Genomic DNA, 12894 nt, shown 5'->3' on the forward strand with positions numbered 1-12894 from the left:
AGGGTCCGTGTTCTTGCAGACACATTTCCCTCAGATCCTTGGCCAATTCTTGTAACTCACATGCTCAAGATGAAATGCCAGGCAGCTCTGGGGAAACCAGGAGAAAGAGTCTAAAGTCTAAAGATTTCAGTGTCTACCCTAGGACTGGAAGGGGATCACCTTGGAGTTCAAGTCCTGCCAATTTAGAGGAATTTGTTAAATACGTTGGGGTTTCAATGAAATGCCGCAAGGTAATCTGTCACAGGAATAGATTTTTTTTTTTTTTTTTAAAGGGAAGAAAGAAATCCCATAGAGTATTGCCTTGGGAGTAAAGACTGTACCTGAGGATGTATTGTTATATCCTAGGGCTAAGGACAAAACCAAAACAGACTTATTCAACAAAACCTGGAACTAAGCCTTCACAGTGTCTAGGTGATCAGCCAGTAATTTACCTCCCTATGGACCACTTCCATTTACTTCCCGCCAGTGCCATCCAGCCCTCCACTGTCTCTCCCACACTCCTAACAGTCCTCATCCCTCCCATACCCACACTCTCCCTTTTCCCGCTTCCTCCTTCTTTCCTGGCCCCTGCTGACATATAGGGTTACCTACTCAGTTTAAATAGCACTTCCTTAAAGATATTGTCCCCGATCACCAACCAAATCCAAATCTCCGTGTCCAAAACTCTCCTGTAACCCTGTCCTTTCCTTCCATGCTTTGGAATTTGTACATTTGTCTGTACATATGTATAAATGTAAATATGTACAATTACAACTTGTAAATATGTACAATTACATATCTTTACTACTTCACTGTATTTTTAATAGACCAATTATAATTGTACATATTTACCAACTTGTAATTGTGCATATTTACATTATACTGTGTAAATATGTCTGTACACACAGGAGGATTTGCCTGCTCTCTTCCTTCAGGATGGAGCATCCCTGAGGACAGATGTGTTCACTGTAGCAACAGCAGCTCCCACCGTAGCACCTGGCACGACATTCCATAAGTATTGGTTAAATGGTTGAATTTAAAAATGTCTGATTATCCATGATGTAAATAGTATCATAAATAGATAAAAATCACAAATGTATTACATTCACACAGCAGCAGTTGATCAGATAACTTTGAGATAAACATGTGATTTCAAGTGTTGTTATTATTAAAATGATAACAGTATACAAAATAATCAATGTTGAGGCATTTTGATATTTCCATTTAATCCCTCTAGCATCTTTGTATAGTATGAGAGGCTGTAATTTTTCCATACATAGCCAAATAAGGAAACTAAGAATCAGCATTTAGGTGACGTCTGTGACATTACAAAAGTTGCAAATAAATATTAGAGGCAAAAATGCAACTTACATCCTCCGGTGATGCATGCAAGTGTCCTTGACATAGTAGATGTTACTAATTTCAAATCTGTTTAAAAGGTTAATTTACCTTGATAAAAATTAAGTGAGAATGATCATGTTTGTTCCTATAACCTCCTGGTGTGTTGTTACTGACCTTAACTTGGTCTATTTAAGAATACAATAAGGTCACCTTTTCCCTGTGGTTATATATAACCCTTGATTTGTGTGCCTTCTTCCTCTTTACTGTATTAATTTTAGTTGTTTTAAACTTAAGAGTCCCTTAAATCATTCTGTGTTCTGTTCTGCTACCATGCAAAAATAGTACAATCTATTTCCTGTTGATTTCTTGAGTACTTGGTCTCTCTTCTCCATTGCTTTAAAAAACCAATTCAGTAATGCAGGTCTCAAGTGCCTATCTATCATGCTGCTACTTTAATATTTCACTGTATAATAGTTAAACAGCGACTCAGTCTGATTTGTGTTTCTTAGAAGTCAAAATTGGACCTCTGTTTGTTTAGTAATTGACGGACAATAATTTTCAAATAAATAAACAGTATGATCAGTGTTTAAGGCTGACTTCATGTTTAAGAAGAGTTTGGTCTGTACCCCTTTCCAGTTGATGAAATAGCTATGTTATTTTTTTCTCTGATCTTTGAAGGTAACATTATAGTTCTATTTATGTTTTGGGGAGATTCCTAAAGAATTAATAAAAGACTCTAGTGTCTTTTTCAATCACTCTTTCATGACCTTCAAATACAGTTAATTTTCTATTATTGAAAAGTTGATTTTCTAGTTTACACATTTTCTATTCCAATTTTTCTCTTTTAAGTTTTTAGTCATCTGACCTCAGCAAAAATTCCGTGATTCATAGTTTAACTCACAGAATCAGTTTATCCCGAAAACATCTTCCAGGGACAAATCTCTACCACCTCCACAATTATCTGCAAGTACCACCCACAGTATAAATAACTAAAACATTCATTTCCATGGTACAATTCATTTCCAGGTCCAATTCAATATGCACTGAGGTTATTTATTTTCAGAGAATAGGTTTATGGAACCTACTTGTTCTTCCTATTAAACAACCCTCATGCTGCCATCTGCCTCAGAATCACTTAGGGACCTGTATTCCTGTTCCAGGTTAGAATTCCAGAGATTATAATTTGGCCAAGCCCAGGAAGTTGAATGTTGAATGTTTATGGAGATCCCAAGGGATTCTTTTCCATTGGTTCCAATATAACTGGACCATAGAGCGCAGTTTATGCTCTTGAATATTTGTCTTGGTAATTCACTTGGGGGTATGGAGGACATTGTTTTTTCAAGTGACAACCCCTCAAAATTTGACAAGCCTCAGACTCCTGGAACAGGGGTCAGATGCAGGGATAAGGAGAAGATACCAGGAAAACCGGAATATATTACCATGAGGGGTGTGTGTGTATATGAAATATGCAATGATAGAAAAAAGTTTGCTGCTCAAGAAGGTAAAGCATTTTTACAATTTAGTTGACACCCTTCTCAGAGGCTGTAGCGGATCAACTCCCTCTCTTGCATGTCTTAGAAATCATTCAAGACCCAGCCGTGATACAAAAGCGGAGCTCTGAAGACAGGCATGAATAATTGCATCTCAGGGTTGTGTGTCTTCTCCAATTGACTAGAAGCTCTTTCAAAAAACAAAAAGTGTTCTTTGTTTTTATGCATCACTGTGTCTTCCACAGTATTCACAGAAAGCTCTTCATAAATACGTGCTGCAGGAAAAAAGGCAGAATACACATTTTAGGAACACTACATCTGACACAACTCCCTGAAAGATATTTGAATATTTTCTATTGCAAAGCTCTTAATTCCATGGGAGATTGTATTTCTGAATTGTGTAAATAAAGCAAGCTATACCTACGGGCACAGGGAGAATTGATATGAGAGTAGGGCCTACAATCTTTTCAAGTCTCTTCTTTCCTTGATTCTTGCTCTAAATGTGAAGATTTGAGATGGAGGTATTCACTGAGGGGGAATCAGGTCACCAACAATTGCTGTGGTAAGTCAGCTTGGGTAGGAGCTGACAGACAGAGGAAAAGCCACAGAACCCACAGATGGCTTGAAATCATCCTTGCTGCATAACCTGGCAATGACATTGCTAATTAAGGGTTTTTGTGTACTTCAGCAATTCATTATTATTTAAAGAGTCACAATTACACCAAATGTACTTATTAAACTATTTTTTGCTGTGTACCTTTTCCTGCCCAATATTCTAACAATAAATCCTAGTGCTAGCATTAGTAGTCGTTAATATTCATTGATTGCTAATTGTGTGTCAGCTTCTAAAAACTAGGCAGATAAGCATGCATACAACAATCCTAAGAAGACTATACTATAATTCTCATTTTACAAATGAGACAACAGGGACAAAGAGGTTAAGTAACTCACTGTGATAGAGAGGATAATACCTACCTAATATCTTAGTCCCTGAAACCTGTGAATATGTTGTGTTACCATGGCAAAAGTGCTTTGCAAATGTAATTAACTTAGGGATCTTATAATGGGAAGATTATTTTGGTTTATCCAGGTGGACCTGATATAATCACAAGGGTCCTTATAAAAGGGAAGTAGGAGGCAGGGAGAGAGGGAAAGAAGAGGTTTGAAGATCCTGTGACACTGATCTCATGAAGGAAGAGGCCACAAGCCAACTGATCAAAGGTAGAAAAGACAAAGAAATGGATTATTTTTTAGAGACTTCAGAAGGAAAAAACTCCTGCCAACACCTTGATTTTAGGACTTCTGAATTCTAGAATTGTAAGATAATAAATTTATGATGTATTAAGAGACTATGTTTGTGGTTATTTGTTTTACAATAACAATAGGAAGCTGTCTTAGTCCTTTTATGTTGCTATAACAGAATATCTGAGGCTAGGTAGCTTATTAAAACTAGAGGTTTATTTAGCTGATGGTTCTGCAGGCTGGGAAGTTCAAGAAGCATGGTGCTAACATCTGCCGGGCTTCTGGTAAGGGCTTTTGTAGGGTCAAAGCAGTGGAGAAGGTCAAAGGGGATGTGGAAAAGTGCAAAAAGGCAAAACCTGAGGGGTGTCCTGCTTTATAGCTACATACTCTTGCAAGAACAAATCCATTCTCATGAGAACTAATCAGTCTCATGAGAATAGGGATTTATTTGCTACCCTGAGAACAGCCACAAACCATTCATGAGGGATCTGCCTCATGGTCCAAACCCTTTCCACTGGGCCTCAACTCCCAGCACTGCCACACTGGGGAACAGATTTCAATATGAGTTTTGGTGGAGACAAACCACATCCATAACGTGGCAGAAACTAATATACTTGCCCAAGTGAGAGTGAGGATTCAAACGCACACAGACTAGTTGCCTTAACTACTATGTCAACATGAAATATATATTATTACAGACAACTGAAAAGGGGGCTAGAGTAAAAAGAGGGAAATTTGTCAGAAAAATTTGCAACTGTTGTCAAAAAACTAGAATACATGCCCTGCCCATAGTGAGCCGGTATATGACAGAGCCACATTATTAATCTTGATAATAACCCAATCATTAAAAATATAGAATGTAAAATATGTATAATATATATATGTAAATATATAAAACCTCAGTTAATAAGAATACTAATGAACAAATTCACTGTTAGAAAAATAATTCTTATTGATTTCAATCAAGCAACAAGTCTCCTTTTACATCTTTAGACTGTAGGTCTTTTGCTGTTACAAATTTTGTTAGGTTCAGATTTCACATTTTTCCTATGGACAGTTTTCTAATACCTATACTTTTCCTATTTATACAACTCAACTGTGTACAAAAGATTATTTTCCTAGCTTGGGCAACATGGAGAAACCCCATTTCTGCCAAAAATACAGAAAAATTAGCTGGGCATGGTGGCAAATTCCTGTAGTCTCAACTCCTTGGAAGGCTGAGGCTGAGGTTGGAGGTTCACTTGACTCTAGGAGATCAGGCCTGCAGTGAGCTGAGATTATGCCACTGCACTCCAGCCTAGGTGACAGAGGGAGATCCTGTCAATAAATAAATAAATAAATATTAAAAATTTTCCCAAAGGTATTTACAAAAGATAGGAATAAATATGATATTGACTGTCAATTTAAATATTAATTTTATTTTGGATGCTTAGTTTAGTGTTTCTGAAGTAAATATTGATTTGTACTAATTTTGGTAGTTCTGTTTACTCATATTAGATCTTTTATAGATTAGTACAAAACAAATACATATTGCTATGAATCACCCTGAAGTTTTTTATTTTTGTATCTATTTGCATTGCTGTTGTTTTTTTAAGAGCTCAGATGTCTGAGAATCTTTGTGGAATAGTGAAAATAAATTCTGGTGATGGCTAAGATTTGATATGTTGTGTTCTTAGTCGTTGATGTGAAGTCCAAATGTATTTTTTCAGTTAACAGTGTTAAATTTTCAAAAACATGAAGACATAATTTTCATTCAAATTCAGAATATACATATATCAAAGAAGTATTTGATTCACTAATGAAAGAATCAGAAGGATGGTAAAGCTAGTTTCAAAGAAAATTCAAGAGATTGAGTATATATATAGGAATCCAGGAAAGCAGGTTGGAATAATATTACTCGGTAGATACATAAGAAGTTAATACCCAACAAGACAATAAATCCATAACTTTTGGAGATTCTACCAGACAGAAGCCATTTGCATCTCTCCTGAGCAAAAATCTACAGATGACGTGTAAATTTATAGAATCTGGCCTTAATTATTATTCTGCAATAAATTGTAAAATCAGAATTTATTAATTCACCTAGAATTAAATAATCTTTACCTGTTTACAGGTAAAGGTTTTTTCATTTTTTATTTAAAAAAAATTTAAAAAAATGACACTGAGGAGATGTGAAGTATTTCTTTGCTTTATTTCCATTTTTTTCTAATTTTTCCTTTTTTTTTTTTTTGAGACGGAGTCTCACGCTGTTGCCCAGGCTGGAGTGCAGTGGCGCGATCTCGGCTCACTGCAAGCTCCACCTCCCGGGTTCCCGCCATTCTCCTGCCTCAGCCTCCTGAGTAGCTGGGACTACAGGCGTCCGCCACCGCGCCCGGCTAATTTTTTGTATTTTTAGTAGAGACGGGGTTTCACTGTGGTCTCGATCTCCTGACCTTGTGAACCGCCCGCCTCGGCCTCCCAAAGTGCTGGGATTACAGGCTTGAGCCACCGCGCCCGGCCTCTAATTTTTCTTAACAGTGGTAAGATCACTTTCAAGAGAATCTATATTCCTGTCTCTGTCACCAGCATTTTTGGACAGCTGGGTGCTGTCCAAAATATATAGAATTCAAATGCTCCCTCTCTCTCTCAAAAGATTAATTGTTTCAGGTTTTTATATGATTAACTTTATGCCACGTAACTCAGTATTTTGTAATTGTTTAAGATGATTTTTTAAAGTATATCAAATGTCTTTGTGCAAATAACTTTTTATAAAAATTGCTTAGAAAAAAGTGACCTACAATGAGTGTTATATCTAAAATAATACTGTTAAAAATCATCCAGAATTTTTTTTTTAATTTTGTGAGAATCTATTTCTATATATTATGTGTGTATCCTTTGAAGTTTTCCAATACTGATAATGTACCCGCGTTGTGAATTATACTTAGCTTTTTTTCTCTGAAGGGTATTGTTTACCTGCATGGGAAATCTGTGATGTAACTGTAGCCATTTTGTTGATTTCCCTCTTTCTGTACTTTGTTCCTTTCAGGTCCCCTTTTTCAAGGTGAGCCAACCTCACTCCTACTCTGAGTACTAAATTATTTCCTGGCACTCTAGTTTCTCAGCTATCCTCAGAGCTTTCTTTTATGACAGTGAATGGGACAGTGCTGGGAAAATGTCTAGGCCTCTTGAAATTAAATGTTCCAAGAGTAATCGAGTTTATGGGGACAAGTTGTAGGACTTGAAGACTGTAGAGAGTGGCAAGATTACTGATTAAGATCTCCCTTTGCCTCATGTTTCTAGACCTGAGAACTGAGAGAGCCGTTTATCAACTACCTTGAGTGACTCCAGCCTTCTGTTACTCTTGATCAGAATGCCTGTTACAACCTGTAATGCTTTTATGAACCTTGTTGTTTACTTGATAAATATTGTCTGTCTTCACTAAATGGAAGCACCATGAGGACAGGGGCCATATTTGTGTTGATTTTTTTTTTAATCCCAGAATCTGGCACACTGACTCAAATGTGATGGGTCAAATAAAGTTTTATTGAATGAATTCATAGAATTGCGTCGTTGTGTACCTGTGAAGCAAGTAGACAGTAAGAATGACAGAAAATGACAAGTGGCTTTGGTTTAAGAGTATGCCATTGCTTTAGGCATCAATGGTTTTATATGTTTTCCTCTATGCCATTTTGCTGATTGAAATATTCCAGGCGCAAAAGCTTTAGGTGCCACAGAAGATAAATATCATCATTATAATGTAATAATAACAGTAGCGAAAGAGAAAAAAAGTACTAGTAGGCTACAGTAACACAAGGTAAACCTTTAGTGGGAAAAATTCTCTTGGTAGCTAATTTCAAAAATAGTCTTTATCTAAAATGAAATCGTTACTGTCATAGTTGCCTTTAAGTGATACATTAACACAGAGATAACTGCATTGCTCCAAATATGTCAGCATTTAAAGTCTGTCTTATTGGAATTTTTCTTAATTTATTGTAATCTAATAATCATAGGATGCATTATTTGTATATGACACAGTTATATTTTTACCATGCACATTCATTCAGCTATGTAACAAGGAAGGATTGTTAGGCTAACATTATTCTTTCTACAGAATGCAATCTTTATTCATGTGCACTTGGTGAATGAATTCTTTATAAGCACATTAGCAAAATGTGAAAAAATAAAACCTCTGAGTCTTCAAAAGATGGCTGCGTAAAATAGTTGAAAAAAATTTTCAAGGTGGTGTGTATAGACGTTTCACATAAAATATGATGAATAATCTGAATCAAATGCATATTTGGGCTTAAAGGAGCTATAATAATTTCGTCAAATGAAACAAGATGAGTAAACTGGAATGTCATTTTGTTGACTGGAAGAGGCCAGCTTACCAGTTGAAAAATAGTTTCGTATTTTATTATATTTTTTGAGCCTCTTCATTTATTACTTAAGTGTGCTCTCAAGGGTAATTGCCTTAAGAAAACTTTGACGTATGAATTGTAGGTAGTACTGTCAGGATTTCCAAGTGTTATGAGTTCTTTTTTATGTCTCTTGTTCAGGTGCAACTGATTTTGACAGATGTATTGTTATGTTACTGGTGTAACATGACATCTTTTTTCAGATGAACTGAATAAGAGTGATTTTGACAATAAGTAGATAAGACACGGTCAGAAAGTTGGAAAAAAAACATGTCAATGGCACAGTTATGACACAAATACCACAGAACAGACCTTATCCTTAAGTCAGGGTCTTTCCAACAATGTCCTTGAGAAGACAGAAAATAGTATTACCCTTAAATACTATCACTTAGCCACAAATGTAATAAAATAAGACAAAACACAAAGCTCAGTTTCATATGTACTCAAAGTGGCATTTGCTGAGTCTATGCTATGTGTGTATATGTGTGTGTAAACCTCGTTAACATATTGTATGGATGAAAGAATTTTGAGATATCAAAACCACTTTTTCTGAAGCCAAAAAAAAATTAACTTTAGAATTTCAAGAACTCCATTGAAAAACATTGATTGTGAAATATGCAAAGTGATTTAATGTATATTAATTATAACTCTGTTTAACGGAATAAGAAGAAATAGCCTTTAATAATATGAGAAAATGGCCAGGCACGGTGGCTCACACCTTCAATCGCAGCACTTTGGGAGGCTGAGGTAGGCAGATCGCCTGAACCCAGGAGTTCGAGACCAGCCTGAGCAACATAATGAGGACTTCATCTCCATAAAAATAAACAAAATTAGCCGAGCGTGGTAGTGCACACTTATGCTTCCACCTGTTCGGGAGGTTGAGGTGGGAGGGTCGCTTGAGCCTCAGAGGTCAAGGCTGCAGTGAGCCGAGACAGTGCCAGTACCACTGCATTCCAGCCTGGGTGACAAAGAAGACCCCGCCTCAAAAAAATTATTATTATTTTTTTTAGTACATTTAGGAGTACATTTGAGAAATTTAGGAGTACATTTAAAAATGTATTTCTAGATCATGAATTTTGTAAATAGGTTAGTAAAGACGAAAATGAAATCAACCCCAGGTGTCAATAGGGAATTAGATGTTTGCTGGTCGTATTTTCCCTTACTGTTGATGGTCAGGAGCTGAACTACCAAGACAGTCCCTGACTTACAAAGATTCAGCTTACGGGTTTTTGACTTTACAGTAGTGCAGAGACAATATGCATTCAGTAGAAACCACACCTCAAGTACCTATCCAGCCATGCCATCTTTCACTTTCAGGGTAGTATTCAATAAATTGCGTGAGGTATTCAACCCTATTATAAAATGGTTTTTGTGTTAGATGATTTTGTTCAACAATAGGCTAATGTAAGTGTTCTGAGAATGTTTAAGGTAAGCTAGGCTAAACTATGAGGTTTGGTGGGCTACGTGTATTAAATGCATTTTAGACTTACAATATTTTTAACTTAAGATGGGTTTTTCAGGATATAAGTCCATCATTAGTTGAGGAGCATCTGTAGCATGTGTGTGAGTCCATATGCTGCTTTTTCTCAATATATTTAAAATGCTTTAATGGAAAATATATTTATCCTTCGAATGCCTTCTAATATCTTTGTTTCTAGGATCAGAAGTGGTTGATCTTGATGGAAAAAGTTCCCTTCTCTACAGATTTGATCAAAAATCCCTGAGCCCAATAAAAGATATTATTTCTTTGAAATTCAAAACCATGCAGAGTGATGGGATTCTACTCCACAGGGAAGGGCCAAACGGAGATCACATCACACTGCAATTAAGGAGAGGAAGACTCTTTTTACTTATTAATTCAGGTAAAAAACTATTTGGTGAAGTGCTCAAAAATCGGATTATTTAGTATCACCTAAGTAACTTTATGCTTTTATAGCTTATCTTTTAACAGTCAAAGGGCCTTATTTTCCGATTCAAGGGCTTGTACATTTGCCAATATTGCTTTCATGTAAAAATGGTTCATATTTTGCAAATTGCACAAAATCTTCATTCAGTGTTTTTTACATAGTGCTGATAGAACTGTATAGCTATTTTCTAACATCATAAAGGAAGGGATGGGTCACTGAAAGATGTTGAGGTAGCAAAAACAATGAGGTTGTAGCAAAGATAAAGTTTACATAGAAAATGAGCATGCAATTGGTAATAATGACAAAAAGAATTAACAGCAGAGGAAATTACAACAAGGTTGAGAGATTATTATATTCAAACTTCAGGGAAATCCATCCTAGTGTTTGAAATGGAATGCATAGAAGATTGCAATTATTATGAAAGATGCTGGTCCACAGAAGGGAAACTTTTTTTTTTAATCTTTAAACTGGTAATAATGGTGCTGTTATTTTTCTCCTCTTCTAAGGTGAAGCTAAACTGCCTACCACTTCCACCCTGGTCAATCTCACCCTGGGCAGCCTGCTAGATGATCAACATTGGCATTCAGTGCTCATCCAGCGTTTGGGCAAACAAGTCAACTTTACAGTGGACGAACACAGGCATCATTTCCACGCACAGGGAGAATTCAATTTCGTGAATCTTGATTATGAGGTGTGATGGTTATGTTTCAATTAATGCTGATTTTATTATGTATATGTGGTTTAATCTCCCAAAGGCAAGTACACTATAAAGAACCCACCTTTTCAGTAAATCGTAGAACAGGTGAAGCATTTCCCAAGACAGTCTAACTCACAGTAGCAACTTTCGGCGTATAGTACTTGTACGTTCATCTTTCCCACAGTATGTAAATTGATTGTTGTAGAGGGAGGTGATCTTTTTTACCTAAAGTATGTAGTCACAGAACATCATATGTAGGAAATATTCTGCACCAAGAATCTTATTACCACAAGCAAATATAGGATGTTTGCTATGACTTCTTTGTGTTCTAGGGTATTTGTGAGCAGTACAGATTTATGAGGAGAATGTAGCAACAAACTAATTAATTATTTCATTAGCAATGGATTCGAATGCACAAGTATCAATATATGCCAGAAACATATCTAAAATAAAATATTATGATTGGTTATGGTATTAAACAGATCAAGTTTTACCATGATATAAAGATGTATTTTTCATCAACCAATGAATATCAAAGCGAGATGTGATCAGCAACTTGTAAAAATAAAGTTCCAGTGTAAATAAAAGCCAAATGCACATACAGTTGCTTTAAATCTATATCTTAATTTTTGTGTGTGTAGGGTTATGAAAAATTGATCTATGTGTGATGATTATGGCTATACATGCTAATCATAATTAAGCAGATTGTTAGAAAATCACTAAACAATATTATTGATGCCATTTTTCTTTCTAAGATCAGCTTTGGAGGGATTCCAGCACCTGGAAAATCAGTGTCATTCCCACATAGAAATTTTCATGGATGTTTAGAAAATCTCTATTATAATGGAGTGGATATCATTGATTTGGCCAAGCAGCAAAAACCACAGATCATTGCTATGGTAAGAGTCTTTACACGAAGACATTAGTAAAACTATATTTCTTTTTACTGCACAGTAAAATTGCTCCATTTTAGGTTCCCATTTGACATGATGTTTTAGAGGTTACTCCTAAATATTTTTCTTTGATTAATATGCATATAAAAGATTGATTCTATCTGAAGGAATTGTAATTTTGGGGGCATAATTATTTTATTTTTATATGAAGTAAAGCGGTGTTTTTATGGTTGATATTTTAGTTTTATTGTGATGTCATTACTCACAGGAGCCTAATTTCTTTTGATTTGTTTTTTTTTCTTTTTCTTTTTTGAGACGAAGTCTCACTCTGTCACCCAGGCTGGGGTGTGGTGGCATGATCTCAGCTCACTGCAGCCTTTGCCTGCCAGATTTAAGCGATTCTCCTACCTCAGCCTCCCGAGTAGCTGGGACTACAGGTGACTGCCACCACACCTGGCTAATTTTTTGTGTATTTTGTAGAGACAGGGTTTTTCCGTGTTGGCCAGGCTGGTCTCGAACTCCTGACCTCAGGTGATCTGCCTGCCTCAGCCTCCCAAAGTGCTAGGATTACAGGTATGAGCCACTATGCCCATCCTGCTCTATGAATTTTTAAATTATATATTCCCTGACAAACTTACCAGATGAGCATACAGAGTTTCTGGAATCAGATAACATTCATGTATATTAGGGAGACATTTGAAAAACTTGTATTTATCATTCATGATAAATAAAAGAGACGAACAGACAACAGCATATAAGAAATAGCACATGTAGGAAATCTGCACCAAGAGGTCTTACTACCACAAGCAAATATAGGATATGTTACAATATTGCATCTGCCAATCTGTCCAAATGGCAATGTTGGTCAGACTGTATTATATTCTAATTCTATGGAAACGGGGAGAATTTAAATATAACTCTCTTGGTTAGGTTTCAGTTAGGGAAGCAGCA

The 12894-nt window shown here is 36.1% G+C and overlaps 1 protein-coding gene across 3 annotated transcripts in view; it reads left to right on the forward strand.

Annotated features, from left to right (window-relative positions):
* Nucleotides 1–12894, forward strand: part of LOC105491252 (contactin associated protein family member 4) — a 280044-nt gene that overhangs the window by 163255 nt on the left and 103895 nt on the right. For 2 of the 3 annotated variants that reach the window (XM_011757456.3, XM_071084990.1), the window contains 3 exons: nt 10105–10308; nt 10860–11044; nt 11806–11949. In XM_011757456.3, coding sequence (XP_011755758.2) covers nt 10105–10308; nt 10860–11044; nt 11806–11949 — 533 coding nt within the window. The remainder of the gene's footprint in view (nt 1–10104; nt 10309–10859; nt 11045–11805; nt 11950–12894) is intronic. The other variant, XM_024795881.2, reaches the window with a different exon arrangement.

The sequence above is a fragment of the Macaca nemestrina genome, chromosome 18 (genome assembly GCF_043159975.1).
Source record: "Macaca nemestrina isolate mMacNem1 chromosome 18, mMacNem.hap1, whole genome shotgun sequence".
Taxonomy (NCBI): domain Eukaryota; kingdom Metazoa; phylum Chordata; class Mammalia; order Primates; family Cercopithecidae; genus Macaca; species Macaca nemestrina.